This window comes from Ptiloglossa arizonensis, chromosome 3, assembly GCF_051014685.1.
Source record: "Ptiloglossa arizonensis isolate GNS036 chromosome 3, iyPtiAriz1_principal, whole genome shotgun sequence".
In the NCBI taxonomy this organism is placed as follows: domain Eukaryota; kingdom Metazoa; phylum Arthropoda; class Insecta; order Hymenoptera; family Colletidae; genus Ptiloglossa; species Ptiloglossa arizonensis.
The window spans coordinates 30,259,572-30,287,216 of record NC_135050.1 but is presented as its reverse complement, the minus strand read 5'-3'; the positions used below and the strand labels follow the sequence as shown (position 1 = coordinate 30,287,216).

General features: G+C 35.8%; 5 protein-coding genes and 1 long non-coding RNA gene across 17 annotated transcripts in view; 3 read left to right on the top strand and 3 right to left on the bottom strand.

Annotated features, from left to right (window-relative positions):
* Positions 1 to 5,202, top strand: part of L(1)g0289 (plexin domain containing lethal (1) G0289) — a 31,902-nt gene extending 26,700 nt beyond the window's left edge. The window contains exons 2-8 of the mRNA XM_076306134.1: positions 987 to 1,357; positions 1,580 to 1,930; positions 2,006 to 2,198; positions 2,309 to 2,518; positions 2,772 to 3,170; positions 3,617 to 3,756; positions 3,832 to 5,202. Of these exons, the coding sequence (XP_076162249.1) occupies positions 987 to 1,357; positions 1,580 to 1,930; positions 2,006 to 2,198; positions 2,309 to 2,518; positions 2,772 to 3,170; positions 3,617 to 3,756; positions 3,832 to 3,900 (1,733 nt within the window). The 3' untranslated portion in view covers positions 3,901 to 5,202. The remainder of the gene's footprint in view (positions 1 to 986; positions 1,358 to 1,579; positions 1,931 to 2,005; positions 2,199 to 2,308; positions 2,519 to 2,771; positions 3,171 to 3,616; positions 3,757 to 3,831) is intronic.
* A 1,066-nt stretch (positions 5,203 to 6,268) lies between these two features.
* Positions 6,269 to 9,524, top strand: Mrpl47 (mitochondrial ribosomal protein L47). The gene is made up of 5 exons (XM_076306851.1): positions 6,269 to 6,428; positions 6,831 to 6,998; positions 7,065 to 7,279; positions 7,363 to 7,522; positions 7,619 to 9,524. The coding sequence occupies exons 1-5, from the start codon at positions 6,304 to 6,306 to the stop codon at positions 7,758 to 7,760; spliced, it is 810 nt and encodes a 269-aa protein (XP_076162966.1). The 5' UTR covers positions 6,269 to 6,303; the 3' UTR covers positions 7,761 to 9,524.
* Prd1 (pleckstrin homology domain-containing protein pruning defect 1) lies at positions 8,726 to 15,923 on the bottom strand. The gene is made up of 9 exons (XM_076306850.1): positions 15,703 to 15,923; positions 14,536 to 14,731; positions 14,112 to 14,299; positions 13,054 to 13,248; positions 11,267 to 12,973; positions 10,971 to 11,195; positions 10,306 to 10,887; positions 10,119 to 10,238; positions 8,726 to 10,033 (listed from the first exon to the last, which is right to left on the bottom strand). Exons 1-9 carry the CDS (start codon positions 15,790 to 15,792, stop codon positions 9,917 to 9,919), a joined length of 3,420 nt encoding a protein of 1,139 aa, XP_076162965.1. The 5' UTR covers positions 15,793 to 15,923; the 3' UTR covers positions 8,726 to 9,916.
* Positions 15,924 to 19,340: 3,417 nt separating this feature from the next.
* LOC143144417 (pyrroline-5-carboxylate reductase 2) lies at positions 19,341 to 25,804 on the top strand. Of its 10 annotated transcripts, XM_076306794.1 has the most exons (9): positions 19,346 to 19,870; positions 19,968 to 20,055; positions 20,648 to 20,852; positions 22,262 to 22,399; positions 22,503 to 22,573; positions 23,365 to 23,535; positions 23,637 to 23,849; positions 23,943 to 24,108; positions 24,201 to 25,530. In XM_076306794.1, the coding sequence occupies exons 3-9, from the start codon at positions 20,777 to 20,779 to the stop codon at positions 24,320 to 24,322; spliced, it is 957 nt and encodes a 318-aa protein (XP_076162909.1). In that variant the 5' UTR covers positions 19,346 to 19,870; positions 19,968 to 20,055; positions 20,648 to 20,776; the 3' UTR covers positions 24,323 to 25,530. The 10 variants fall into 10 exon arrangements, with proteins under 10 accessions (XP_076162911.1, XP_076162909.1, XP_076162906.1 ...); XM_076306791.1 differs by having other exon boundaries at positions 19,346 to 19,866; positions 19,968 to 20,852; XM_076306788.1 differs by having other exon boundaries at positions 19,968 to 20,852.
* Positions 20,384 to 22,037, bottom strand: LOC143144418 (uncharacterized). Its single transcript, XR_012991412.1, has 2 exons — positions 21,518 to 22,037; positions 20,384 to 21,018 (listed from the first exon to the last, which is right to left on the bottom strand). It is a non-coding gene; the product is annotated as an uncharacterized LOC143144418 (long non-coding RNA).
* LOC143144416 (uncharacterized) lies at positions 24,608 to 27,049 on the bottom strand. Of its 3 annotated transcripts, none has more exons than XM_076306785.1 (5): positions 26,404 to 27,049; positions 26,195 to 26,314; positions 25,916 to 26,119; positions 25,119 to 25,816; positions 24,608 to 25,059 (listed from the first exon to the last, which is right to left on the bottom strand). In XM_076306785.1, exons 1-4 carry the CDS (start codon positions 26,570 to 26,572, stop codon positions 25,152 to 25,154), a joined length of 1,158 nt encoding a protein of 385 aa, XP_076162900.1. In that variant the 5' UTR covers positions 26,573 to 27,049; the 3' UTR covers positions 24,608 to 25,059; positions 25,119 to 25,151. The 3 variants fall into 3 exon arrangements, with proteins under 3 accessions (XP_076162900.1, XP_076162899.1, XP_076162898.1); XM_076306784.1 differs by having other exon boundaries at positions 24,611 to 25,047; positions 26,404 to 27,048; XM_076306783.1 differs by having other exon boundaries at positions 24,614 to 25,816; positions 26,404 to 27,047.
* Between the last annotated feature and the right edge of the window lie 596 nt (positions 27,050 to 27,645).

Sequence of the window (27,645 nt, the reverse complement as noted above, 5' to 3'; positions counted from 1 at the left end):
TCGTTCACGCGTTGAGAGCAAAGTTTATGCAACTCGTAAAGGGCGTCGTTGAAGAGTCAAAGAAAAGGCATTGGCATCGATGATTAAAATTCATACCGATCTGGGCCACTGACTGGGCGCTTGACGCAGGCCGACGCGTAAAACGACCAAACGACCCCTTTATGAACGACAAAAGTAGTCGGGTATGCGATCCATAAATTGATTCGACTTTGTCGTTCGACGAGGCGCGTACTGCGTGGAATTATCGTCGCGATGAAAATTCATGGCAAAGCCATTTGCCGTTCGTTCGCGCGGTACCTGCCAAGGAAAGAAACTCTTTGGCGAGACTTGGAGGCATCGAAGCTGTCGACTACGAGACCCTGGAGGTGAAGAATTCACCGTCACCGGAGGCTCGTAGGCGACAGCAACGTCGTTGGTACTCGAAAACTATGAACCGAAATAAGGAGTAAGGTTCGCTTTCGCGCGATGTATTCGATTTTCTATAATGGGACGCCGACGATCGTCGTAGAATAAACTTGGCTCGTTGTCACTGCGTACGGTGGCATCGACCCTCGTCTAGGATCGAAACCTTAAAAATTGACATTGATTTAACGTACTGTTGGCTGGTCGTAAACATTTCTCGGATTCTATGTAACGGACAAAAGGCTTATTACGCGCGGTAAATATTGATCGCTCGCGGTCACTCCCCTAGCCACGATCCCCGTTTTTACGCTATACTGGTTCACCCTTCTGTCGTGGCAAGAAAGTAGCGCGAATCCGCAGGTTCGCGCCTTCTGTTTCCAATGTGCAACAGATGAAGCGTACGTTCAGCGAAGAAACGGAACGATGGTGAGAATAGGTTCTGTAACTCGAACGAGTTGCGACGACTTTCGAAAAGTCGCGTCGCGATCGCGAGAATCAATTTTCGAATAGTTGCATTCCACGTGAAAACGTGGGGGAACGCGAGACCAGTCACTTACACCGATGTCTTGTTCGAATGCTTGCAGACCGATATCGCTACGATCTGGATCACACGAGAGGACAATCGTTGGCCGAGTACGGACCGGTCGAATTCTCTTACGTGTCCAAGGAGGAAGAAAAAGTATTCGGCAGAGAACGTCGCGCCGTGTACGACAAAACGCTCGTCACGACGGACCCGACGCCTCGCGAAGAATTGCAGCAACAACGAGACCCGCAGCCAGTGAACGCGTCAAACACACCGGCGAACGTTTCGTACTCGATGAGTCACGCGAACGAATCCACGACTCCTTTGCCTTCGTTACCGATCACGATCGGGACGGTTAAACAGGTGACCTCGACCACGCAGCAGCCACCATCGGAAGTTTCCTCTCCTGTGAACACTCCGACCAAGGATTCGGTAAGGATTCACCGCTCAAGGTCACCGACCTTTTTCCGCTCTCCGTCTCTCCGAAATCGAAACGATCGTAACCCGAGCGAGTGCCTCCCCGGCCAGGCTCGATTGCGTTCGAAACGGTGCACGGTGCACGGTGCACGATGCACGCCGTACATCGAATCGTCCTACAGACGGCTATAAACCGTGTACATCGAACCTGTATCGATTCCGTTTCCCTCGCGACAGCTTTCACCGAACGTTTGGGCGAATCGCACAATGTGGAGCAACGTCACGGATAGGTCATCGGAGACGAACAAAAGTTCGCAGAAGGTGACGGAACCGATGGCCGAAATTGCGGACAACAAGGACGAGTCCGATACCGCTATCGGGGACATATCCATTAGCAAGTTCTCGGACGTAACGAATAAGACGTTGTCTCAGCATAATATCACGAAAACGGAGTTCGACACGCATCAGTATTACAACAGCACGTTCATCATCAACGAGACCGTGGGTAAGAAATACTGGGTCGACATAGACTCTCATCCAGATCTGAAGGTCAATAATCTGCTCAGTCAGAGTCATCGTCGGGCTGCGGTGAGTCTCCGGTGTTGGTCGCGGCGCTGTTTCGAGAGCTCTGCGCGTCTATACACGTTGCTTTTCCGTTAACAGACCGTCAAGCTGAAGTTCGATTTCCCTTTCTACGGGCACAAAGTTCGCAACATCACGATCGCCACCGGAGGTTTCCTCTACACCGGCGAGTACGTTCACAGTTGGCTCGCCGCCACGCAGTACATTGCACCGTTGATGGCAAATTTCGATACGCGTTTGTCGAACGAAAGTTTCGTCAAGTACGCCGACAGCGGTAAGTCGCGCGTTAGCGATCGATCACGATGCAGGAGGATGTTGGTCTTTCCTTGGTAAAGTTCGAACAAATCGATTATAAATAAACGGAGTGCTCGCGTTCAATTGCAGGTACGGCGTTCACGGTTGTATGGGAGAAGGTAGTTTTGCAAGACAAACAGGACGCCGGTGCTTTTACCTTCCAAGTGACGCTTCATCAGAACGGCGACATCGTTTTCGTCTACTCGGTGATTCCGTTGATGGTTGAACGCATCGAGGATACAGCGCATCCCGTTAAAGTTGGCCTCAGCGATGCCTATATCATGGACCGAATAGTGTTCTGTAAGTACAAGTAGCGATAGACCGAGTATGGTAATCCAAATCTGTAAGTAAGAAAATGTCGTTTTCGTTGAAAAGTATTTATCATCGATCTCGATGATAACGCAGAGATCGAAGGAAAAACAAGAATTTCTATTGTACGGTTCCAATTGTTCAATAATGTTCGTTCGGATAGACGTACGTTTCGTTTAAATCTTGGCTCGAACAAATCGCGATTCGTAAAAAGTAATAAAATCATATATTTCTTTCCTCGCAGTTGTTCGCAGGAAAACAATTTACGAGTACCATCGTGTGAACTTCAATCGGCAGGATATCAAGAATTGGACGGTGATCTACTTGAACGCGATACCCACCTGCTTGGAGATGGACAACTGCAGAGATTGCTTAACGAAGCTGAAGGATTTTGAGTGCAAATGGTGTGCCGAGTTGAATCAGTGTAGCACAGGAACGTTCAGATCGCGGCAAGATTGGTTGTTGAAGGGTTGCGACGTCAGGAAGATAAAGGAAGTCGACAATTGCCCGTCTCCGACTACTACGTACAAAGAAGAGGAGGAAGAGTTCAACCATATTTTGCACGTGCATTCGGAAGAGACCGTTACCGTCAGTGAAATGAACGCGAAGCAAGAGAGACCCGGAACGAGTCCTTTGGAACGTTGTAAGATTCGAGTTTACATTTTAACGAGTGGAGCACCGTTACTTTCGACAATCCTTTTTTTCGTGCGTGTGTTTGTGTGCGCATCGATATCTTTAAAGTCGTATTTTATAGCCACTATCGAGATACAATCGACAACGTATAGCGACAAAACCTCCGAACGTTCTTCAATGCGAAAATTCGAGTTAACGGAATTAAACGTTTCAACGTACCGAACTGCTACGATCGAAAACTACTCGAGCATCCGTTGCGACATTATGTTCCATCGCCATGAATGGACCTGTTCAAGATCGTTCGAAGGTTGCATCGTTGCAGATTGCTAAATTCGCCTCGACGTTGGCTAAAACGGTATCCTCCGAGACTTTGTTGCCCACTCTGTATACAGATATGCTATTGCAAACGTTGCTAAGCGACCGTTAATTATGATTCATTTTGGTTGAAATTTTCAGCTCGAGACAACAATATGAATATGGGAGTTTCTGGAATAATTGGAATTCTCCTGGTGATCGGTATAGTCGTAGGTCTAGTGGCCTGGGCTGCATATGCTTATCGCAATCCTCACAGTGCATCCGGGCAGATGTTAATTAGGGTAAGAATTATCGACGTCGATTGTTCGTTATGAAAAGAACAGGGAACAATTTGATAATTAAAATTTCTTGAATAGTATCGACCGAGTCAATGGAGTTGGCGGAGAGGAGAAGCGCGTTATACGGCAGCGACGATTCACATGTGATGGATATGCTGTATTCGAAGCACACTCAGCAGTTAGTACAGAACCGTCGGACCAAACTTCCTACTAAATGTATACTGTACCAAATCTGCGAGTTTTTACGTACGGAACCGTTCCCCTGCAATGACGCGTCTATCCCTTCGTTAATTATCATATAATAACGCGTAACATCTATTTTTTGACGTTACTAATTAAAAACAACGTGTATTAAATTTTAAGCGAAACGTTTAGGTTACATCGAAGGAAAAACGAGTATTTTAATATTGTACATTGTCATGAACGTTGTAACGATATTCCCAAAGTAATGGCAATTAGACTACTGGCAACAATGGTATAGAACAAACTTCTCAAATCAAGCTTTCATCATTTAAGTGGACTCGATAATAAAATTTTATAAACTTCAATTTTTGACAATCTTGTATAATAACATTGTATGAGATAAATTTGTCCACCCTAATTATTTTCGTTGTCAGCGGAATGATCCAAACTATTTTATCTTAGACAGGATCTACAATGTGACCGCATTGCGAATCATATTATACATAATAAAAAACAATTCGTTTCAACGATGAAACTTATCGGAAACAGTTTATAAAGTTCAACTTGTAAAAATACGTAAAAATGAATTTATATCGCAGGAACTCACTATACTGTGTTCGATAGAGGTTGTCCGTGAAAATACCAAACTGATCTCCGCAACGTATAATTTCTCGTAAGATTTCCCTTAAGTCATTGCATCGCGATGTTCGAGACTAACGACGAAACGTTTCCAGAGCGAATGATGAAAAAACTAAGAGACGAACGGAGACCGGTATTATTTTCTTGACTTTACGGAAACATTCGTGACGTTTTCAAAGTCAAAATAACCGTGTATATCGTCGAAGAAAGGCGAGAGATTCTTAGCCTGGATATCGAGCGTTTATGTGATTTTAGTATCATGTGGTATACCTTGTTATTGTTTAAGAATTCGTTTTTTTTTTTATCGTTATACAAACCGCAATAATTGTTTATATATATAATCTCCGCGATGTGAAGAGCAATGCGTTAAATAAATCAACAATCGAACGACCAAGTGCCGATCTAGCCTATCTAGATTAAACTACAGTTCAATTAGCGCACAAAAATAAAGCACTCAAAAAATTTTTCATAAACTTTTCAAAATCGTTATCAGTTATATTGTCGCTGGTTTCTTTACTTTTTATTGTCAGTAGTACATTCCAAAATACTCCTTCGAATGCAGCATATTAAATGCCACAAATTAATGTGTCCGTGAACTGTAGTTTCATCTTTTAAATTTTAAGCAGATATATATATATATATATATAATGTATGTGTGTCTATATATATATATATATATATATATATATATATATATATATATATATATATATATATATGTATGTATATATATATATGTATATATGTATATATATATATATATGTATGTATGTATATATATATGTATATATGTATATATATATATATATGTATATGTATATAAATATATATATATGTATATATATGTATATATATATAAATATATATATATATATATATGTATGTGTGTGTGTGTGTGTAATTATATATATGCAAATATATTTTACGAAAAGATTTTAAAAAATACAAGCACCTTAAACTGTAACATGCATGAGAAGGCAACAATGAAAAACTCATATCAATCGATAACATTAGATCACCAGTGTATATAGTAGTACATTAAAGCAATATAATTTTTATGTAATTGTAAGTGTAATTAATGTCTGAAAAGGTGCCTTTGATCGACTTTTTGATCCGTTTATTGGCGATAGAATATATTGATTAAATATTTTCTACTACAATAATTACCATCAATTGAATTGTATAAAAATTTTCAATTGTAAATGATAGGATGATCGTCTTTCTGTTGGAAACAGCGTTAGTTACAATTTAGACGATTTTTAGAATAAAGTGTATTTGTGGCGGCGAATTTTTATCTTTGTATGATGTAAAATCAAACGATTTTTCTAATTCTATTTCGAAACACTATGTCCGCATCATGAAATTACCTAGGGAGAAGGAAACAATTATAAACATCACGGTTAATTTTTCTTACATTACTGTGTACGTTTTAACTCATAGTTTGTGATAATAAATATTACAATTATTACAGTAAACGCATTTTGTTTTTAAACGTTATTCCCCTATTAATGTAATCCGAAATATAAGTTTCATTTATTTGATTCTTTTTGACGTTTTACATATTTATTACATTTTGAGTATTTGCATATCCTGTTAATGATAAATAGTACAAATTGTATCCACTCTAATGTTTTGATTCTTTTTATTTTTGTGTAACTTATACCGTAAGTTGGTATCAAGTGTTAGCACCAGCATAGATCGAAACTGGTTTGCTTTTCTACGAACAAAATGGCAGGTCTTACGAAAGCCGTACAAATTTCGAAAAGTGTAAATAACGTGACAAAGCTACTAACAAACTTCCCTCTTGTTCAAAATGTTAATTCGATCTCCAGTCCACGATTATATATTCGAAAGTTCGTTATTTATTTCTATTTTACTAAATTATTTCTTATGTATTCGTTGTGTGTAGCACCTTGTGCGATAAATACTGTTTCATTTATCAATTAAAATAAGTATAAAGGTGGTTTAACAAGACCTATGAATAATCCTGCAGGTTGAGTTTTTTTTCTAAAACTCAGCAGCCTTTTCTAAAACGATTTATATTTGATTACAATAATAATTAGCATCAAATATTTTAGGTTATGTTTTTGAATTCTTGTAGACTGTAGAAGTACACGTTTATAATTTTATGATCATAAATTTCGGGCACAAATGTTTAATAAAGTAATTCTTTAACCTCTTAGATACGTTTTGTAATTTTCAAAAATTAAACCTTATTGTAACAAATCAAATAAATATGATTTTATATATTCTAGGGTACCTACTTTTCAATGTGCATTTATTCATACTACCTCTAAACAAAATGACTTAATGGAATTCTTTGATAATAAAAAAAATTGGGGAAAGAATGAAGTAAAGGTAGGACGTTCTTGGTTGAAAAATGAATTAAGGTTAAAAAGCAACGAAGACCTTCATAAGTTGTGGTATGTAACTTGTAAGATAAGTTGCACGCAAAAATTTATAACAGCAATTGTATCTAAAATATTTAGGTTCGTATTATTGAAAGAACGCAATATGCTTTTAACAATGGAAAATGCTTATAATGACCAGATTGAGTATTTCCCTAATCCTGAAAGAATTGATAAAGTCTTAGACAGTATGGAAAATTTAGAATCAGTTGTTCGTGAAAGAAATCAAGCATATTTCCAGCTTGAAACTGGAACAACTGGAGAACGACCTACAAAATTTGTATTCGATGCTTTTGGTATAATACTTTTTATATTTGGCACGTATACTATAATATGTATAAATATTGTTATGAAAACCACATTTGAAATTGTTTCGTAGGTTTACGCCGCTTCTATAAAATGATTCAGTATCCAGTACCACAGTTTATGAATCGTAAATGGTACAAAACGCACAAGTTTGGTTATGGTGGATATGCGGTTAGAAAATTCCTACGTCTCTATAGAGAAAAACTTTGGAATGAGAAACGCAAAACGCAAAAGTTTGTATCACGACTAATCTGTTATGAAATATTTCTTTAAATTCGTTCTTCTTGTCTATTATTACAAACTGTTCTTTAAAACTTTTTAAATTTCAGCCGTGCCAACAATCGTGTGGCTGCTCTGATGCGAATGTTCCCGAATCTCGATCTTGAAGCTACGAAAGAACAGTATCCAGAAGCAAATATAGAAAAAGTAAAGAGGTGGAAAAAATCGGTTGGACCTTTTGAATCCATATAAATTCATTTTTTTCTTTACATAATATCTTTTAAGTAGAACTACTTCATACTCTAAATAGAACTCTCTTAAGTAGATCTACTTCCATACTCTATGTAAGCAGAACTACTTTCTATACTGCATAGAATGAATTTTAAAGATAACTACAAATTCTACTTGTAGAATAACAGCATCAGTGTAAGTGAAAATCAGCAGTCCTAATTAATTATGAAATATATTTAGTATTGTCGCATTCTATATTATATCTAATTCCATTCAAGTTGTCATCAGTTATTAACATTGTTCAAATATTTTTCAATTTTAAGAAGTTCAAAAAATATTGGCAGTTGACTGCATAAAATAGTATTAAAAATATCAACATAAGTAGGCAATTGTTTAAAAAAAGCATTTACTGTATATAATAATTAAATATTTTCATGAAAATCGGCAAATATCTGAAAATGCATGATAACAAATATCTGAAACCTGATTAATGGAGAAATATATGTATAATACTATATTGAATAGTCTAATACTCTACTGTCGATTAAGTACTATTAATCCATTTAATTAGGTTGTTTATGAATATAATAGATTGTAAAGCACGTAACTATTAGGATGAAATGTACAAAAAATTTATATTATATGGAAGAACTTCGAGATGTGAATGTATCTTATTTGAGATATATTTAAAAACCAAATTTACCGATACATCGTATTACAATAGGAAAAAACTTGACACATTTTTTTTTCTTTTTTATTTTGTTGACTAGTCATAATTTTATTTCTATTCGTTTTCTTGTAACTCTGAAAGTCATGTACGGCGGCGTTAACGTTGTGCAAAAATTCCATGGTCATATTATTTAAGAATTATGTTCACACGAACCATGTAAAAAGTGTAACATCCTGTATTTTTAGATGTATTAGAAACTAACATAGAGAACTAATTGTGTTTCCAATTTTGTTATCGTATACCATACACAAATTCATTAATTTAACGCTTTATTGTTTAAATGCTTTATCACAATTATTTGTAACTACATGAAACGATGCATATAGTATTACGATTTTATTCACATTCATTTACAAACTGCATCCATTCATGTAGTTTGGTAACGTAAAGTATAATCTTAAAAAAAGAAAGCATACAAAATCGAACATTCAAACAAATTAATTCGCACGTTAGAAGAAACCTCTTTGGTGCATAAAATTGTTTCTTTTGCCTAGAAACATACGATTAATATTTAAGAACAATGTTTTGATTAACGTAACGAATCTAACACCCTAATTTTCCTCGATATGTTTAGTATGACGATCTTTAAAATTTTAACGCTACGTAAAGAAAAAAAAAATTCAATCGTCAATTTGAAATATCGAGTTATTAAATAAAAGCACCTTAAGAACGATATGATATAATTACCTCTCATGGTCAATTATATTCATACCTATACAATTGAGAATAAAACAATATAGATGAATCTAACTAAGATTTAACGATTTTGAAGCGATCGATCCCGCGTACATAGAAAAAGAAGATGTTACAAATAAAATTAGAAAGCTGCGTTGTTATAATTACTGTCATTATCAATATTACTATTAGGAATGTGTAATTATACGTCATACAATTACTTTAAAAGCAATTTATAGAGTATTCTTTCTTGTCGAAGCTGTTCTAAGTCTTACTACCATTTTATCAGCATTTGTTTTAAGCATCATTCATTCGATATCGATGGTGCATTTTCAAATGCGGATTAGTTCTTACAATAAATGTGAATATATAGACATCCATGTAACTGGTACAATGATCTTATGCATTCACCGTTATATTACAATCCTGCATCACTATTAATGATAGAGATTATCGAGGTGACTTATGCTATTAGAAAGATATTGCACCGTTTTAGTGAGTTAGAACATCGATATTACGTATCGCTAAATATCTATATTTATATGATTTCATCATTTCTCGCCAATGCGAAGAAATATAATCCACCCATTTCGAGCGCAGTTAAATGTTTGTTATGTCGATGCTTAAAAAGTTACTTAGCCGTTGCATTCAATTTGATCGTATCGCTGTATAGTTATGTTTGTGAATTGAATTGCCGAATATTTATATTCTGCGGATTTCTCTTATCGAATGCAACGATGCCTCGCTATTGTCTATCAATACACCTTAATATTTAGTCGATTTCCGAGGGTAGCAAGTATCGCCATGCAAGCTCTAGCTCTTTACTGGCATCCGAACAACGTTGGTGAAGCTTGTCTTCTGGCGGAAGCGTTATCATAGGAAATTCACCCTAGACAGGTACAATTTCATTAGAATGATCAAACAACAGATACAAGACGATCCTTACTTTTAAAATAAACGTGCGTCCTACGTACCAAACTCGCATTAGCCCACAGCGTTTCCAAAATCTCTCTAAAAGTGCATAATTCGGTATAGTTTGTGAAATATATGACCCAATCGCCGCTGCTCTCGTGTACTTCTCGACAAGCGAACTCCTTTGAATTAGCAAAACAAAATAACAGTATAAAATGGCACGATGTACAAATTTATCAAAATACCTACCAGTATGCACCAGGACTGTTGAGTCAAAGGTACTCTGAAGGCCGTAAGATCCTCTACAGAGGCACAAGAAAGCGTTTGTCCGCGTTGCTTACCAGGAAATACTTCTTTCATGGCAACTAAATGGTTAGTAGTCGTGATAAGGCTACATGGTAAAGGTTCTCTATTTTCTGAGGTATCGAACAATCCGGATGCGCTCTGAACAAAACTTTGCAACCATTCGGAAGCAACGTACTCGTCTGGAGCGGCGAATTGAAAAGCTTTGTTCGGTTTTAAAAGTATTTCGAATGTGTGCGGACGATAGGCATTGGGAATCCTTCGACATCCTTGACACAGACCACCCTTTAATGGAATCGCTCGTTTGGGAAGTCGCTGATTTGCATCCATAAACATATAAACAACACCACCCTTCAAGACAAAATATCCCGCTTCCCATGGATTAGTTGGAGCATTGGGATGAAGCTGTTGGTAAGTGTGTGGTCTATACATAAGATCACCTTCCTTAGTCGGTCCACACGGTGTGCTAGGAGGCGACATATGTTCATCTTCCATATAAATAAGATTGTAATGTTCAATTTTTTCATCCTAAAATTTAAAACGTTGTCGATTAGTTTCAAGCTAATATTAGTAGCAAAAAATAATTGTAGGCAATTTTCGTGTTTACATACAGGATGTACAGCGGTATCATAAAGAATCGAGTGTTTCAGAATATGCATATCTTCGTAGCTCAATTTTTTAACTGCTGGAAGCCTTGGTTTTGTTGGAGATCGTCTCATCGCCATTTCCAAGTGAGAAATTAATTCTGAAGTAGTGTGGGAACTTCCCGTAGAAAATAAATATTGCATCTCATAATCCGCGTTAGATAACAATATTGTTTGTGCATTTGGCCCAATCTAGAAAGTATTTTGTATCTCTTATTACAGATAGATCTTATAATAAATGTCATTATTTGAGCGAAACGTACCATAATAACATCTAACTCGTTATAAGGAATAACGAACTGATTGCTATAGGTGTGGTCCAACTTCGAGCCTGTCAAGTATAACGTTTTGTCCGTTAATAAAGCGATCATAGCTTTGCTTTCTCCATTCGTCATATACGAACTCCTAACTTTGTATACTTTGTATAATTCTTCCGTTTTGTCCCTGTATATGTACTTCTTAAACAGTTCTCGCAACTTCAAGCTAATTTTTTCTCCACTGAATTGTTGCCTTTCAGCTTCTATGTTCTCCTGTATTTCTCGATCAAGGTTGTCGTTAAAATCTTTAAACGAGTCATAGCTTGCTTTCACGCCTTTGATGTACAAAGGATTCGATTTTTGCGATTTTTTGCTCCTTTTAATTTCAAACTTCCGCTCCGTAATGGACTTCAAAAATCTACTCAATAATGAAGTCTTTGATGATGTCTGTCTCAAAGGTGGCGGTGTCAACAATTTATTGCTACTTTCCCCGGTTAATATTGACGTTACATTACGTTTTTTCGACGGTGAGGCAAGATGCCTACTATTTCTACGTTCATCCAAGTCCGACAAGGTAACACTATCTACATCCGACCAATCGCTGGAACTGTTGCATTTTTTTGAATTAGAAGGACAAGGCATTTGAACTTTCGACGGAGGATCCTCTACGATATTTCCGCAAGCTTTTTCAACGATATATGCCTCTTGCGCCTCATTTTCCTCCAATTCAATTTCCATTTTCGGTCTTAACGTTTTACCAGGATCCTCTTGACCTTCTGGCGCACCGCGTTCTGAAATCGATAATCCACAAGCGCATTTGCAATTACTCTGGCACAATGACTGTTCACACGTTTGTAACAATGTTTTTTTCTCGCAATCGCTGTCGAAAATGCTCGATGACGAAGAGTACGAATAGTAATCTGAGTGTGCATTTCTGGTGTTGACGTTCTTTTGAATGTAAGGGGAGTCTCCATGGGCACACCAACTATATCTTCCTTTTTGAACGTCTTTCTTTTGAACTGAATTAGGTGTTAAAAAACTCATGGAGAAATCGGCATAGTTCTCGTCGTCGTCCAGTTTCATAGTTTTCAAAATATCCTCGTGAAAACTGACACGTTTTTTACTTTCTCCGCGTTTCTTTTTACGCTGCCTACGTTGTACTAAAGCTTCCGAGCTAGAAGATGACAAAATACTAGTATCCGTCATATTGATGGTATTTAAAATACCGTACGGTGCTTCCATATTTTCGCAATCTGAAATGGTCATGCTGAGCTCCAAGAGATTCGTATCGTTATTAATTACATATGAATTGCGGGGATCAACGTTTCTTTTAAAACTATAACTACCGTCGCTGTAATAGGTGCTTCTTTTGTTTAATTCTTTGACTTCATTGTCCAGTTTATTATTTACTTTATCTAACTTGGACTCGTCCAAACTCTTACTATAAAAATCATAATCCTTTAAAGTATCCAGACTGGAACAATTAAGCTCATTGTCGTCGAGTTTTCTAGTTAAGTTCTGGTTTGCTATATCACTTTTCGTCACTGTTGAGGTTTGAAATTTTGTGACCATTCCAGGTGATTGCGTGGGTGTTTTTCCACTATCGCTGGAATCGCTGGAACTTAGATTTTTATTGTCCTCTATACGATTGTTTATCATTGTCTTGTACCTATTATTTCGATACTTTGGAATTTCTTCAAGATTGAAATCTTCCTAAAAAGTGTAAACAAATTCGTAATTTATACAAAATAAAAGTTACTATTTTGATACAGATTTCTTCGCAAAATATGTACCTCTTTATAGCTACTGGCATCTGTTTCATTTGCAAGATCCATGTCGCTGTCGAAAGCAACACCACTGTCACCAGGAGATGCTAAACTCGAGGAAACACTAGACGATCTAAGGTGTAACGATAATATGGTTACCGAAGGGTTTACACTCATAGGCCTTTGAGGCATATAGTTGCAGGTATCTAGATACGTTACATCCTAAATGGCAAACAGTTTTTACAATTAAAAGTTATTTCTCTGTTAAAAAATCAATTTTTTCTGAACTAATTCATTTCATATACTTATTCTATAATTTAACAAAATTTTTGATATCTAATATATCTTTCTTTTTTTTAATATTGAAATAAATAAATCTAAGGAAGTACTTTTTTCGAATAATCAAAGATGAATGGAAAAAATATTGTAAAACTAGAAAATTTCATTTGTTTAGTAAATATGCAATTACAAATTGCCTGCAAAGGATTTTCCATGAACAAACAAAGAAGGTGATATAAAATGTATGAAAAATATGTGTACATTAGCGATAACTTATTGCCCCTTAAATTCATGAAAACAGATTCATCTAGACACACAGCTCTTGCTAAGTGACAGACATTATTTATTATCGAGATAATTGTAACCAGGGGGTGATACTGATATCAACATGGGGGAAATAAAGTAAAAACTGCAAAACACGTTGCTGTAAAATGCCGACGACCACACGTTGATATCGTCACTGGCTTTTACCACACTGACTCTATAAAACGTAAAAGAAAGAGAATAGATGCTTCTTGTGTACGATACCAATATCAATGTTTTCCAAAGAGAAAAGATGTTAAATATATTTTATCAAGAAATATCAACAAAAACTCTATAATACATGTAAAACATAATAATTTAAAAGAAAGTGTGACACATATTCTTCATTTTAAACAGTGCACATACATGTATATGTAATTATAATTATAATTTTATAATATATCCAAAGTGAAATTATTTTGGAATTTATTAAAACTTCTACGTAATAAAAGAACTTTTCAAAATTTTTAATTACTTTTACAATATAACGTGGATGTACATACCAATTGCAACGTGAAGGACACATTTTCTAGACCGACAAGGAGATTAACTAACTGGTTGGTTTTATCAGCATCTCGAACAAGTGCATGTGGAAAGTATTGTTTTTTCAATGTTTTTGAATCTCGTAACAAACAGGCTAAATAACTTTCAAAGCTGCCTTCGCTAAGGGTATGGTAAAGCCATGCACGACCTATAAAATTGGCAACAGTGTATAACACAATTTGACAAAATTGATGAAAAAAGTTTCTTATTACATATCTTTTAAGTAATAAGTTGTTCAATAACTTTTGTTGTTTGATAAAACTTATTGAGCAACCTAGTACTATATTGTTCAATAAGTCTTATCGAACGACAAAACTTATTAAACGACCTAGTACGCGCTAAGAAATTTACTATCTGTTTTACTTTATACATTTTTAAACGTACCTTTTCCAATGGAAGTTAGTACACTTTGGAGAGCATGAATTACAACAACTGTATCTTGATGACTAAGTTCACGAGCAGTACCCCAATATCCGTGTCGTTCTACGCGCAACCCATGACGCAAGGCTCGATCTAACCAATAGACCAACCATGAATCTCCATCTAAGACTACCGTACCATATAAACTCTGAGCGTAAACCTGATCAAAACAGATAAAATGATTTCATTTAAGCAGTAATTAAAAATAGGAACAAATAGTAAGGTTATTATATTTAATATTACAATGCAACAAACTATTAACGATAGTTGAAACTTTTCTTTAACACATTAAAATACAATTGCAAAATTATTTTCACGATAGAAGCTGTATTGTAGCTACGAGTTGGAAAAAAAAGTTAACCAAATGTTTTAAAGGATAAATTCATTACTGAAACACAAAATAAGCACAATACTTACACATATTTAACTATTTTGCGATTACTACTGTCGTCGCAAAGATTACACAAAGGAACAAGAAACCACAACAATGATCATACAGCCTAGGAGCAACAATGCAAAGAAAATCAGAATTAAGATAACGAAAATAATTCAACGTATAATCTTGGAAACAGAAAACGCAGCAGTTCCCGAAATGACGAACAGATTCATCGACCCGCGTGGGTCCCGAAAAGGATTGGAAGAAATGTCATATTTGACTGACAGGTATACGAATAAACGGGGAAAGAAACATCTACATATGTCGTCACGAAGAGTTATGATATGAATTGCGATGTCAAAGGACTCGCACCCGAAAAACGAGAAATTGTGACGACAATAGAAGCACATGCATATACCTCCCGTTCAAAAAGAAAGAAGATAATAAAATACGTTCACCGTATTAAACGGTTGACGCACTAAAACGCGTGTGTGCGTGCAATTTCGATTTCAGGTAATCCGCATAGTTAAGTACTTCAAGAAAGTCGTTTTTACCTACCGGAACTAGGAAAGAAATAAGGACGCAAATCCGTCCAAGTCAAAGGACGATCGCGATCGAAGAACATTTAGGAAGGGGTTCAGATCGCGGTGTATGTAGATTTAAATCCGCGTTACGAAGGTGCATACAGACGTATATATATATATAGATGACGTATGGCCTTGATACGTCATCCCTGTGCTCGAGCAACCACTCACCAATTTGACAGCTTTCGTTAGTTCCTGAAGTATTCTCCCCTTGGACAGTACTTTGTCGGTACAAAGATCCATGTCTTCCTGACTCGGCATTTCAACTTCTAATCTTACATGATTTTTATTACGTGATAACACGAATTTTCAGAGAAAAGACGTGGAAAATCCGTGGATACGGAAGACCGAACGCGGCTCCGTCACGACGTTGGTGAAGTTGCACTGGCACTATCGCCGGGTGGACTCATTGATTTTAGCTATGCGCAAGCCGCGCGCCAATATCAAACTCCCTTTTTTAATCGGTCTCCCCTTTCGTTTTTTTTTTATTATGCATTGCGCGCTCGTAGATCTCTTGTTAACTCACCGACTCAATTCGCAAACAGAACTGATTGCGAGTACAATTTCCTTCCGATAATAAATCATCGAAGTTTCACGCAGACGAATAACGAACAAACGTATACGTTTTGATCTTTGTGCAAAGTATGTCTATGCTTTAGCTTACTAATTGATGTTTAAGTAGTATATCAAACTGTAAGAATATTCGCAATAAAATTTGGAAATTACATGAACTACATTCGTTACTTTTATTTGGTAGTCAATATACATTTTATGTATATTATTTTGTTATTCATAATTGTACATTATTTGGATGGTAATTCGTGTGTGCCGTCTTTCTAAAAGACCTTTACTATCTCTAGTAACTTCTAAATCTTGAGCCAATTTAACATCCTCTTTATCACCGGTTCTTTTACTTAGAACGGAGTATGACTAAACTTTTACTTCGATGCAAATACAGTTGTACGGATATGCCTGTTTATGCAACACAAGAGGAGTCTCGCGAAGCGGGTATTTGTTCGAATCGTATCGACTAATTTTAGGAAAAGTGGATTTTCGGAACATAAGAAAGTTGTATTTAACAGAAGAATTGTGACCATTTTGTAATGAAATTCACTAGTGGTCGTGAATTAAACGGTGACGTTAACAATAGAACTGGAGAAAAACACGAGATACAGGTCGATAAGTTGCGAACTGTTTGGCGCTGACTGATTTTAAAAGGCAAAATATTTAATATTTATTTTCGATGAATCGATGAAATACTTTGTACGTTGATTTTTCATTTTAAAAAATGTTTCGAAGCTTTTGATTTTGTTGCGAAAAAATGTTCTATTTTACTTCACGATTTAAATTTGGAAATGATATTTATCATTTCTAGAAATAATATTGCACATATTGTGAATACGAATATCACAAAGATATCGCTCGATTACATTAATAAAGAGTAAAATAATTTTTTAATTGTAACTTACCTACCGTACTATACGGCACTGTTCACTCAAATGGCAGATAAGACGTTGATTTATTGTGGAAGCGAGTAAAGTATTCCTCAACAATGTGATAAACGGTATGATTTTAATGGATCAATGCAATCTGTCATGGGAGGTCAAAGGTATACACGCACAGCTATCGTTTTCTTATCGTAGTATGAAATAACGTGGACATTTTTAAGCGCGTTATGTATTTTGCATTGGCTTTCAGATGCCAATTTACGTTATTTTAGAGTTAAGGTGACAGAATGATAATGCGCATCAAAAATATAATTATTTAAAACAGATGGTTCAATTATTACAATCGGAAAGTATACAAAATATTTAATAGCTGTATTGATAAAACATCGATTCACTTAACGTGTGGTGTAAATGTAAAATTCAAGTTTAAAAATAAGGTATGACTTATTATTATTATTCGTATATTTACCCAGCGTTAATACGTAACGTTCTAACTGATTTCAATGACAACATTTAGAACTTGTTAACAAATAATATAAATAATACGATCGACAGTATATCTCAGCTATAAAATTTAATTGATCGATATTGGCATTAGGGGCCAGATTTATTTTCGATCACAGACAAGCTGAAAAACAATAAGGACAACAATTCTTTATAGTTTAAGCCGGTGCAGTCGTTATATCACAGATGATGTGCATATATGCACCGACAAGATATAGGATGTAGGTAAATACATACAAGATACACAACAGACATTTTATCTTGCGGGAGATGGGGTTGTACGTTCTGAAATACCGATATTGTAAAATATCAAAGGTTTTGGAGCGACCTCCTGGTTCAAGAACAGTGATTTAGCTACGTTCAAAAGAATCATCGAAGTCGATAAAGGTAGAAAACATTGAAAATTTCTACTTATATATATCATATTTGAAGTTTTATCAAATCTATCGGCGTTAAAGAGTTATTTAACTGTATTTAACTGTAGGTCACGGAAAAGGGTATTCATCTCCTTTTTAAATAAGCGCAACCGCCTTACAAAAGGATGACTTTTGACGAAGTTAGAGCGATTTTACGAAACCCCTGCATTTTCAGGCCATCCCAACCTTCGTCTTTCCTTCGATACTCGAGTGCTGTAGAAATGTTAAACACTCAATATGCTATAACTTTGTTAATACTTAGCGAAAGTTATTGCGACAAGAATGAAATTAAACTTTTAATTTTCGATTTATGAACTATTATTAGGAGAAAAGAATAACATTGTATTACTACAGAAATATTTATTAAAGTCATTTGTTGTTATCTTATGCGAAGTGTATACTTATATGAATAAACAATCTAGATTCAGAATGTGTCAAATGTTTTTTTTATTGAAGCTTTCTTCGTAACGTAATTTACAAAGTATTTATTAATAAAACCATGGGATTTAAGCCATTAATTCCTAAAAATCTATCGGTATTCGTACGGTGTAGCCATCTAGCGGAGGACCCATCGAATTATTTTTACATTTGAAATTTTCCAACGGGAAAACGATTAAAATGGTAGAGGAATGACGCTTTACGGTAACTTATTTACGGCTTACATATTTGTTTATTCGTACACAATTCTTATCGTTCTAAACGAAAAGTATATTAAGTTAATTTTTTAACCGTAGCTTAGAGACTGGTATTAGGTGAAAAGAAGAAAATTATTTAATTATACGAACATAAAAAAAAGTAGCGGCGTCATCTAGTTGTGAAAACGTGAATTATTCTTCAACAAACTTGTGAGTTTTCCCACTGGCGTTGTAAATGGTTACTATTAATCCCAAATTACCGTAAAATTCAGAGGGCCATAACTTTGTTAACGCTTATCCGAATCTATTGCGATAAGCAGCAAATTGAAGTTTAAATCTTCTACCTTTTCTCTTCCTTCGGCCTATTTTATTGTGGTCGATGGGCAAGGAACTAAATCATCTCTAGAACAAAAGTTGTCAGTGTTTGAGATGGCGTTTAGCCTATAAAAAATCAAGTTTCTAATTTATTGTTTACGGTATGGAAAATTGTGTTCAGTTAAAATAAGCTTTAAAAATAAACAAAACCGCATTAAAAGGATGTGATTTTTGTCGAAGTTACAGGCATTTTGCGAAACGCGCTTTGCTTTCATTTCTTCTATGCGATCCTAAATTATGAGTCAAAGGAAAAGCTGTGAAAATTCCAAATGTCATTTGATCGTTCGTTCCTTAAAATGTAATATACGTATTACAGAATAGGAGTAGTAAGTTGTTGATTATAACTTTGAAAATATTCTTAGTTCGAGGTGTTGTCTACTTTTACCGGCTTCGCTACCTTAGTTGAACGTAGCGTTCGGAAATAGTGTTCCGAAACGAGAGGTCGCACGAGAGTCACTTACCTGGTCGGTATTTCAGTTCGCGTGACATCAACTCTCGTGAGTCGAAATGTCTACTCTATATCTCGTTTGCGATGTGTGTCAGTGAATTAATCCTTTTCGTGTTTCAATGTTTCATTTTAATCACCGTGTCTAATATCGCCGAAATAACATGGATGTAGTCCGGAATCCGAGCCAAAAAAAATTGCAACATCTATTTATATGTGGTGTGTGGCAATTAACACTGAGTGAGATCACTACCGACATCTGTTGGCAGTTTTAATATCCTGAGCAGTCTTTGGACGATACTTTTATTGACTTTAAATCGTGGGTCGAGTTGGTAGCGTCAATATTTACAACGCTTCGTATTATAATAATGTACCTCTTTTTGTTAATTAATTGTACCCGTATTAAGAATTCGAAAACGAGGATATTATAGAGCAAATGTTGAAACGTGTCTGTGAACTGCGCCTTAATACTACAATTGTATTATTTTTACAATTCGCTGGTACAAATCTACGTAGGTAAAAATTTACCGATTATATATTCATTCCGTAAGAGAAAAGTTTCGTCTGGACAAGATGCAAAAATGATGCAATAACTGGTTGTTAATCGTTTGAGGTCCTATCCGCTAGACTTGGAACGACACTGGATGAGATAAGAAGGTGATACAATTATGTTTGAATTGTGATTGGCCGCGACCGAATAGGTAGGTTTCCGTGTACGATGAACAATAATTTGGCAGTGGCAGTTTAGTACGAGACGACGACTAGCGTCGATATATAAGAACAGACGAAAGAACACTGTGTGCTAAAGGTTGTATGCAATTCTAAGTGGAGCAACTGCTTCGACGATCAATCGTGATATTCTTGCATCGGAAAATAATCGAGACCAATTTCGTATAATTATGTAAATCCAGTAAGTAGCTGTGCCGCATTTAATTAAATGGGCATATTTTTTAAATAGCATACATATTATACAAGACGGGAGGGATTTGTAAAAAATTCCGCTCTCGCTTGGTAGTTACTGGTTGTTATTGCGAAATAAAATAATTCAACGATATAAATTTGATTTGATTATTTCTTGGATGTGCAGTTGTCGAAACGGTGTTTCGATTCGACATGTGTACATACATATGTATTTTATATTTTCCTTTTTTATTTATATCTTCGAATTTGACCAACGATACAAGGTCCGCGATACTTATTGACAAACTGTTCTTAATTATCTGTTTTTGATCGACGAATCGCACAAGATTGCACATTTCGAGCAAAAAATCCTAAGATACACAAAGTTTCCAGATCCCTCGTAGAGTTGTGTAATTGCTCGGTAATTTATCATTGCGATAATCGCCTACTGAAATTTCGGCCGCGTCTGCGTCCATTAACCTTTTTTCCGATCCGGAGGAAGACAAAAAGAGAAATAGCAAAATGACCACGGGTCTGAAGACAATGGAATTTCTGAAATTAAGTCGACGAATTCGACGACGCTTGGACGTTCGAAACGGTGAGTAACCGAAACACAAATATTGTCTCTATTCAATCCGAATCACGATACTATCGTACTATTCTCGATAACACGCCGAAACGTGTTTCTGCTTAATCAACTTTTAAGATCTTCCGCACGCGATACTGTTTACGGCGCGCGATCGGTCACGTTCGTTTGCATTCATCTGTAACAGAAACAGATATGTAAATATAAAAGAAAATTTTCATGGAAACAAGGATCAATCGATCGAATCTTTTTACCGTAAAGTAAGTTATTAAACGCGAAACGTACGGCAAATGTAACGATACATGGAGCCAAATAATTGAACGATCGAAGTCAAGTTTTCATTGACCGGAAACCTAGATTTAACGCAAACCTAATTCTTAGTTTCACTGTTCAACGATCTGTTCTACGTTACGATGGTAAAAATAATGATACTCGAAATAATTGGAGGGAATTTTATTGCTCGGTAACCGACACTTGAGTCGAACGTAACCGAACTCGTACGCTATTCAAAATTAAAGGACCGAATAACCGTTTACTCGAATAACTTGAACGAGTTCGGTCGCATAAATTTAACACGGTGTCCACTTTAAAAGCAACGAAATACTCCACAGACGTCTACGTACGCGTTAGGTATACGGTGAAAATACGACGACGTACGATTTAATTGAATGTTTTACCTTTACGTTCATCCAGTTCGAAGCGATTTCAATTGCAATTATGTAATACCCTCGCGGTTTACCAAAGCCTGCCACGACCGATTTAATTCTTGACCGTTCCATAATTTCCTTCCTGCGGCAAACTACGATGCAGTGAATTACGGTCCTCTCGTATTTCTTCCGTAAAATGACTGCAACGTTCAATAATTCACCAACGAAGCCGCAAAATCGTGAACGCGATTTATTACGCGCATTGTTTGTCGCATATATGCGTAATGAACGCACATACGCGAGGACGTTATCTCGTGCTCGGTTACATAAAAAATTAAAAGAGAAAAACTATTCGAGTATAATCTCGGTCGAGGGAGATGAAGCGAGGACCGAGGCTCGGAAGCACCGATTTCTTTGTAAATAACGCGATCGAACAGCGTTCTGTTCGTCTGTACACTGTGCCGATTAGAAACTTATAGACCTCAGATTAGAAACACCAGTCTTTGGCATTGCTCTTCTTACGTTTGCCGTGTTTCCGTCGGTATCGCAGTCTTAATAGTTGGTCTGGGTTTATCTGTAAACTTGCACCGAGAAAACTTACCAAGCTTAACACTCGTTGTTGCGAAACAGTGTAACCGATCGAAACGTGCTGCGTTCAATTTACTCTAAAAAAGTGTAAGTGTCCAAGGAGATCGATCCTGTGCAGTTAGGATCCCACAAGTACATACATTGTTGTTGCGTACAGGGCACAGTTAAGTTTGGATTTGTCCACAGTGAGCGATCAACTTCTTGCCGACGGCGAGAAGAAAAGGAAAAGGGTCTCGTTGAACATCGACACGAAAATGCTGAAAATTGGATTCATCGGAGGCGGCAAAATGGCCCAGGCTCTGGCTAAGGGTTTCATTCGCGCGGGTAAAAATAACGTTCTATACACGCGTGAATTATTAATATCTCCATGGCAGTTTAGTTCGCATTTAAGTAAATTACCTTTTTAACGAAGATGTATCGCTTACAGGCCTAAGCAAAGGTGAAATGATGTTGGCGAGTTGCCTTCCGAACGACGTGGGTAGCATAGACACGTTCAAGGTGGGTCGATTTTTATTTTTCTGATCGCGAAAATAACCAATTCTTTTTATTCCACAGACTTAGCTTGTCATCGTTGCATTCCCGATACACAGATAAATACGATAACGAATAATTAACAGGTCGTCGGCGTTATCAGTTTCGCCATTTATTTCGAAAACACATCGAGACAACAAATATTTTTCGTCTCCCCGGCAAACGGATGTAGAAATTGTAAATTCGATCGACGAAACGTTTCGTGCACATCGATACACTTGTTGATTCGAGCGTCGAGTTTACCAGGAGTACCCTTCGATCTTGAGTCGATTGGCTATTGAGATCCAAGAAATTGTTAACTCCTTTGATTCGCACTTATCTGTATATCGACGACAGTTTCAATCTACGATTTTAAGATACTTTATCTTAATGCCGAATTGATTTTCAAATATTTTCTTAGTTGTGTTGAAAACGATTATTCGATAGCGTAACACTTTTTAGATTTAAATCTTGAAATTAATTGCTCGAAGATCAAATGCCCGATTGTTGTTTCTCGGTCATTATCGCACTTAGGAAAATTTCCAATATCGTACTGCGCCTTATCTTTCTTTGACCGTAAGTCTATTAAATTTGTTGCACGTCTGCAATTTAATTTTCATCTGAAATTTTTCAAGTTTACCGTTGCATCGATACCGCTACCAATATCGTTGGCAACTAAATTTATATTTAGTTATTTCGATATTTAAAGTACGCTCGAGAAACCTATCAAGAGCGTAAATGTTTACCCTTCGATAATTGCAATGTTATATCCATTTTAGGAAATCGGATCGAACACCGTATTTTCAAACGGACCGGTGATCGGCCATGGCGACGTTTTAATTCTATCGGTAAAACCGCAAGTGGTTGAAAAGGTTCTCCCGGATTTAAAGAATTATAATAAACTTTTGTTGTCTATAGCTATGGGCGTCCCACTATCTTCGTTAGAAAAGGCAAACATTAAAAATTTTAATTCAGTACTAATGGAATATTTTAAAGATACATCAACGATACTACTCTGTGCACGTCCAATAAGCGTTATGGTTAATTTTAGGCCCTACCGGATGGAACACCGGTGATACGGGTAATGCCCAACACACCAGCCCTTGTTGGTTGTGGTGCAACGGTGTATGCTCGTGGAAAATGCGCCAGTGACAAGGACGCTGAAATAGCAGAGAAGTTGTTTTCTTCCGTAGGTATCTGCGAAGAAGTACCTGAAAACTTAATCGATCCTGTTACTGCTTTGGCTGGCTCCGGGCCCGCGTATGTAAGTTGTATTGCCAAATTCGTTGCAAACATTCGTGTTAACTTCGTTAAAAAATTGTAAAAGAAATACAAGAAACATTCTGGTTTTGCTCAGGTATACATGATGATAGAGGCTTTGGCCGATGGAGGCGTAAAGATGGGACTCATGAGGCCGATCGCTTATAAATTAGCCGCGCAAACAGTTCTCGGAGCTGGTACTATGGTTAGAGACACAAAGATACATCCAGGACAACTGAAAGATGATGTGGCGTCTCCAGCAGGTTCGAAGAAATTGCATTTCAGATTATACAATGCATTCGTTAAAGTTTCGTATATTTTGTTATTTATCAACTAAATTTACTTTTTTATTTAGGATCTACCATAACGGGAATTCATTATCTCGAAGAGCATGGTATGAGATCTGCTATAATCGGTGCAGTTGAAGCGGCAACGAAGCGATGCAGGGAAGTTAGTTCGCTTTCGGATACGAGTTAGAATTAGGCTCCGATAGCGATGGAATGGAAATTTGGCAACGATCGAAACAGAAACAAAGGAAATAGAAAAGTAGCCCTTAAAGTTATAAAAAGAAAAATAAATCATGGCGATAACGCGTTTTAACTTGGTACGTTTTTCCGTATTATTTTGCATTTTTCAGTTGTACTGTGTACAAGAAACGTGTGGTCTAATTTTTTTTAGAAATATTTTGTATATTTTGTAAATAATTTCTATAACATGTTAAACGGTAAAATTGCAATATATTGTTCGTTTAAAGCGTCGTAGCGATTAAAAATATAGATCTGTTATTTTTTGACAACATATTTTTACAATGAATATTACGAAATATAAAAATGTGTAAATATTTTTTATGTTTTGTAATAACATTTATATGCATATGTTTTTGCATATAATCAAACAGAGTAGTAACTATATTGGAAGTCTCTTTGTTGTAAACTTTGTAGTAATAACTTTAAACAGATTACACATTGTACAACGTAAAATATAGCCTTATATATTGTAATACATAAAAAATGATGTATCATTTTGTTTTCTTATTCTACGATCAATCTGATAATCGACATTCGTGCACCAAATGTAAATACTATTATGGAATAATGTTTTCAAGTTCGAACTGCCAGAGGTAGTATCGTAATTCGAAATATCTTTACGAAGCTATCGTCAATGTCTACTTAAATATATCTCGATCAGGAGATACGGCAACGCTAAAAAGAAAACTATTACCGAAGCAACTCGTAATATTAAAATTCATCTTTATAAAGAATTATTTACTTACTGTACGAAAATACATACGTAGGAATCACTCTAATTATTCCGTGTTCTCTTTATGCGTTGCTTGATCGAAAGCAAGATTAAACTCTGTTTTAAACATTTCTCTGTAATAACTTTCTTTAACTATATCGCTTTCCGGAATACCTTCTTCTTTACACTTCGATACGTAAAGTTTGTGCATTGCAACTATACTTAACGTAGAGTCTAGATATCTTTTTTCCGTGTGATCTTTCGAGTTTGTTAATTTTTTAGCTGAAAACGAATTAATATGTTCGCGCACTCTATCCTTAACACTTTCGCTTTTTTTCGTTTTCGGTGCATGTCTCCCTCTTTGGTCCGGTCCTATAATTCCCCCAGGAGATGTTCTTTTTTTGTCCATTACATGGCGCACAAATTTCTCAGACACTGCAAAAGTGCTGAGAAACATGCACTTGCATACTGTAATAAATTCTCCTTCCGATAAAAGTGAATAGGTAAAGGTAATTTGTCGACGATGCTCCGACTTAACATTTCCACGACACCGAGTACGTTGTTTCGGTGATTCCTTAACGGACAATGCAACGTACTGTTTCCTTTGTTGCCAGCTGCATGTCTTCCAAAAAATATTATGAAGTTCCTCTCGTGCCAATTCGTCTATTTTTTCAATGCACCGCATACGACATTTACACGGAGGGCCCATGGCTTTAGCTGGTACCAGTTTCCCTAGAAATTATAAATTCCGAGTATTATTATATTTGCTTTCTTTAAATTTTCTTTTTCCTAAAGGAAAAAACTCTTTACTTAAACATTTATTACAATTACCTCCGACTCCGACATATTCTTCGCCTCTTAATCTAGCATTTTTCTTTATGTTTACTTTCCATGATTCTGGATGTTTTGTACGTTTTAAAGGTTCTCTACGTTCTTTTATAGTTTTTGGCTTCTTTGCTTGCTTAGGTTTTATAGACTTTTTTATGTTTGATTCTGTTTCTTCCAATCGATCGGACTGAGTACTCGTAGAATGATCTAAGAAAATATAATTACTCGTAAATTCACCAAATTTATATTATAAGTTAATCAAATTTTTAATATTATTATTACTCGTCAATGGATAGTTTGACGACGCAACTGATTCTTGATGATGCTCGGGTTGTACATTTATATTCGTAACAGACGTATCTTTCCACCATTGAACATTTGTCGATACGTCGATAAAAGTACCTATTGGAAGTATGATAAAAGTTGATCAGGCCCTTGTAAATAAAACTGTTAAACAAAATCTATGTATCGATTACTATTGTTTCACTTGCCTATATTATCCTGATATTTGTAATAGGTTGGCTCAGGCGATAACGACTGTCCTTGATTCCCATTTAAGAGTCGGTCGTCGAACCAAGATCCTGTTTCCTTTCTTATCATGTGTCTATCCAGATTAAGTGAATTTATGACCGTTGCATTTAACTCTGTCACGTTATCCATTATGATTACATTATTTGCAATTTACAGATCGGGATAAGTAGTTAAAATATTTATTTTAAGTACACATTTGGAATAATGCATTTTAACTTTTTTTTTGCATTTTACTTTTCCTACAGTTTCTGTCATTACTTTTCACAAAGTAAATATTTCCAAATTTTATCAATATACAGTTGTTGCATTTTGAACGCTTGTTCAATTATTTGTTAGGTTATGTTACATTCCTTAGTTTGAGGTCACTTTGTACAATGTTTACACTTGTAGCAATGTTTAGACACGTTGTTTGCAAGTATCAAAATGAACAATGTATGACAAGTAATGATGTTATAAATTTTTGAAAATAGAACTAACAACAAATGGAAAAAGTTAAATTACGTTAAGCTTGCAAATAAATAAAATATCAATTTATCCGGAAAATATTACAAAAATTTCTGTCAATCTAGAAAAGGAAACTTTAGTAAATATTTGATTAAAAATTGTATATTTTGATTACAATATATAAGAATTGTTTTACATAAAAGATCAATGAAAGATGAAAAATTACACGATACAAGTAATTGTAAACACAATACCTGTGAGAAACATAATATATTACATAATATATTACATAATAAATTACATGACATATTACGTATTGTTTCTTAAAAAGAAGTAGCCTGATCATTATTTTTAAATTCTCTCGAGTAACATTTATTCTATTTATGTGTCATTGTCGTACGTTTGGATAACTAAATACATACATATGTTTTGATATGTTCACCAATCACACAGATTCGTTCCATGTGAGGGGAAAATTATCAAAACCAGATCCCCCTTCACTTTAACGAATATATTTTACTAAAAATTATATATATATAAAAATTTGGAATCATTTTGCAGAACAATTACTCATATAATGAGAAATTGAAAAATCTTTTACCACTTTGCAATATAGAGCTCCATTAACGAGATATAAGCAGTTAAAATTTATGATGCGATTCCTTGTATGCGCTATTTATATCCCAGTCAGCTGATAATGTAGTCGTGCATGCACGAACTGCATACGAGACACGTGCTGTATGTCGCATAAGTAAAAA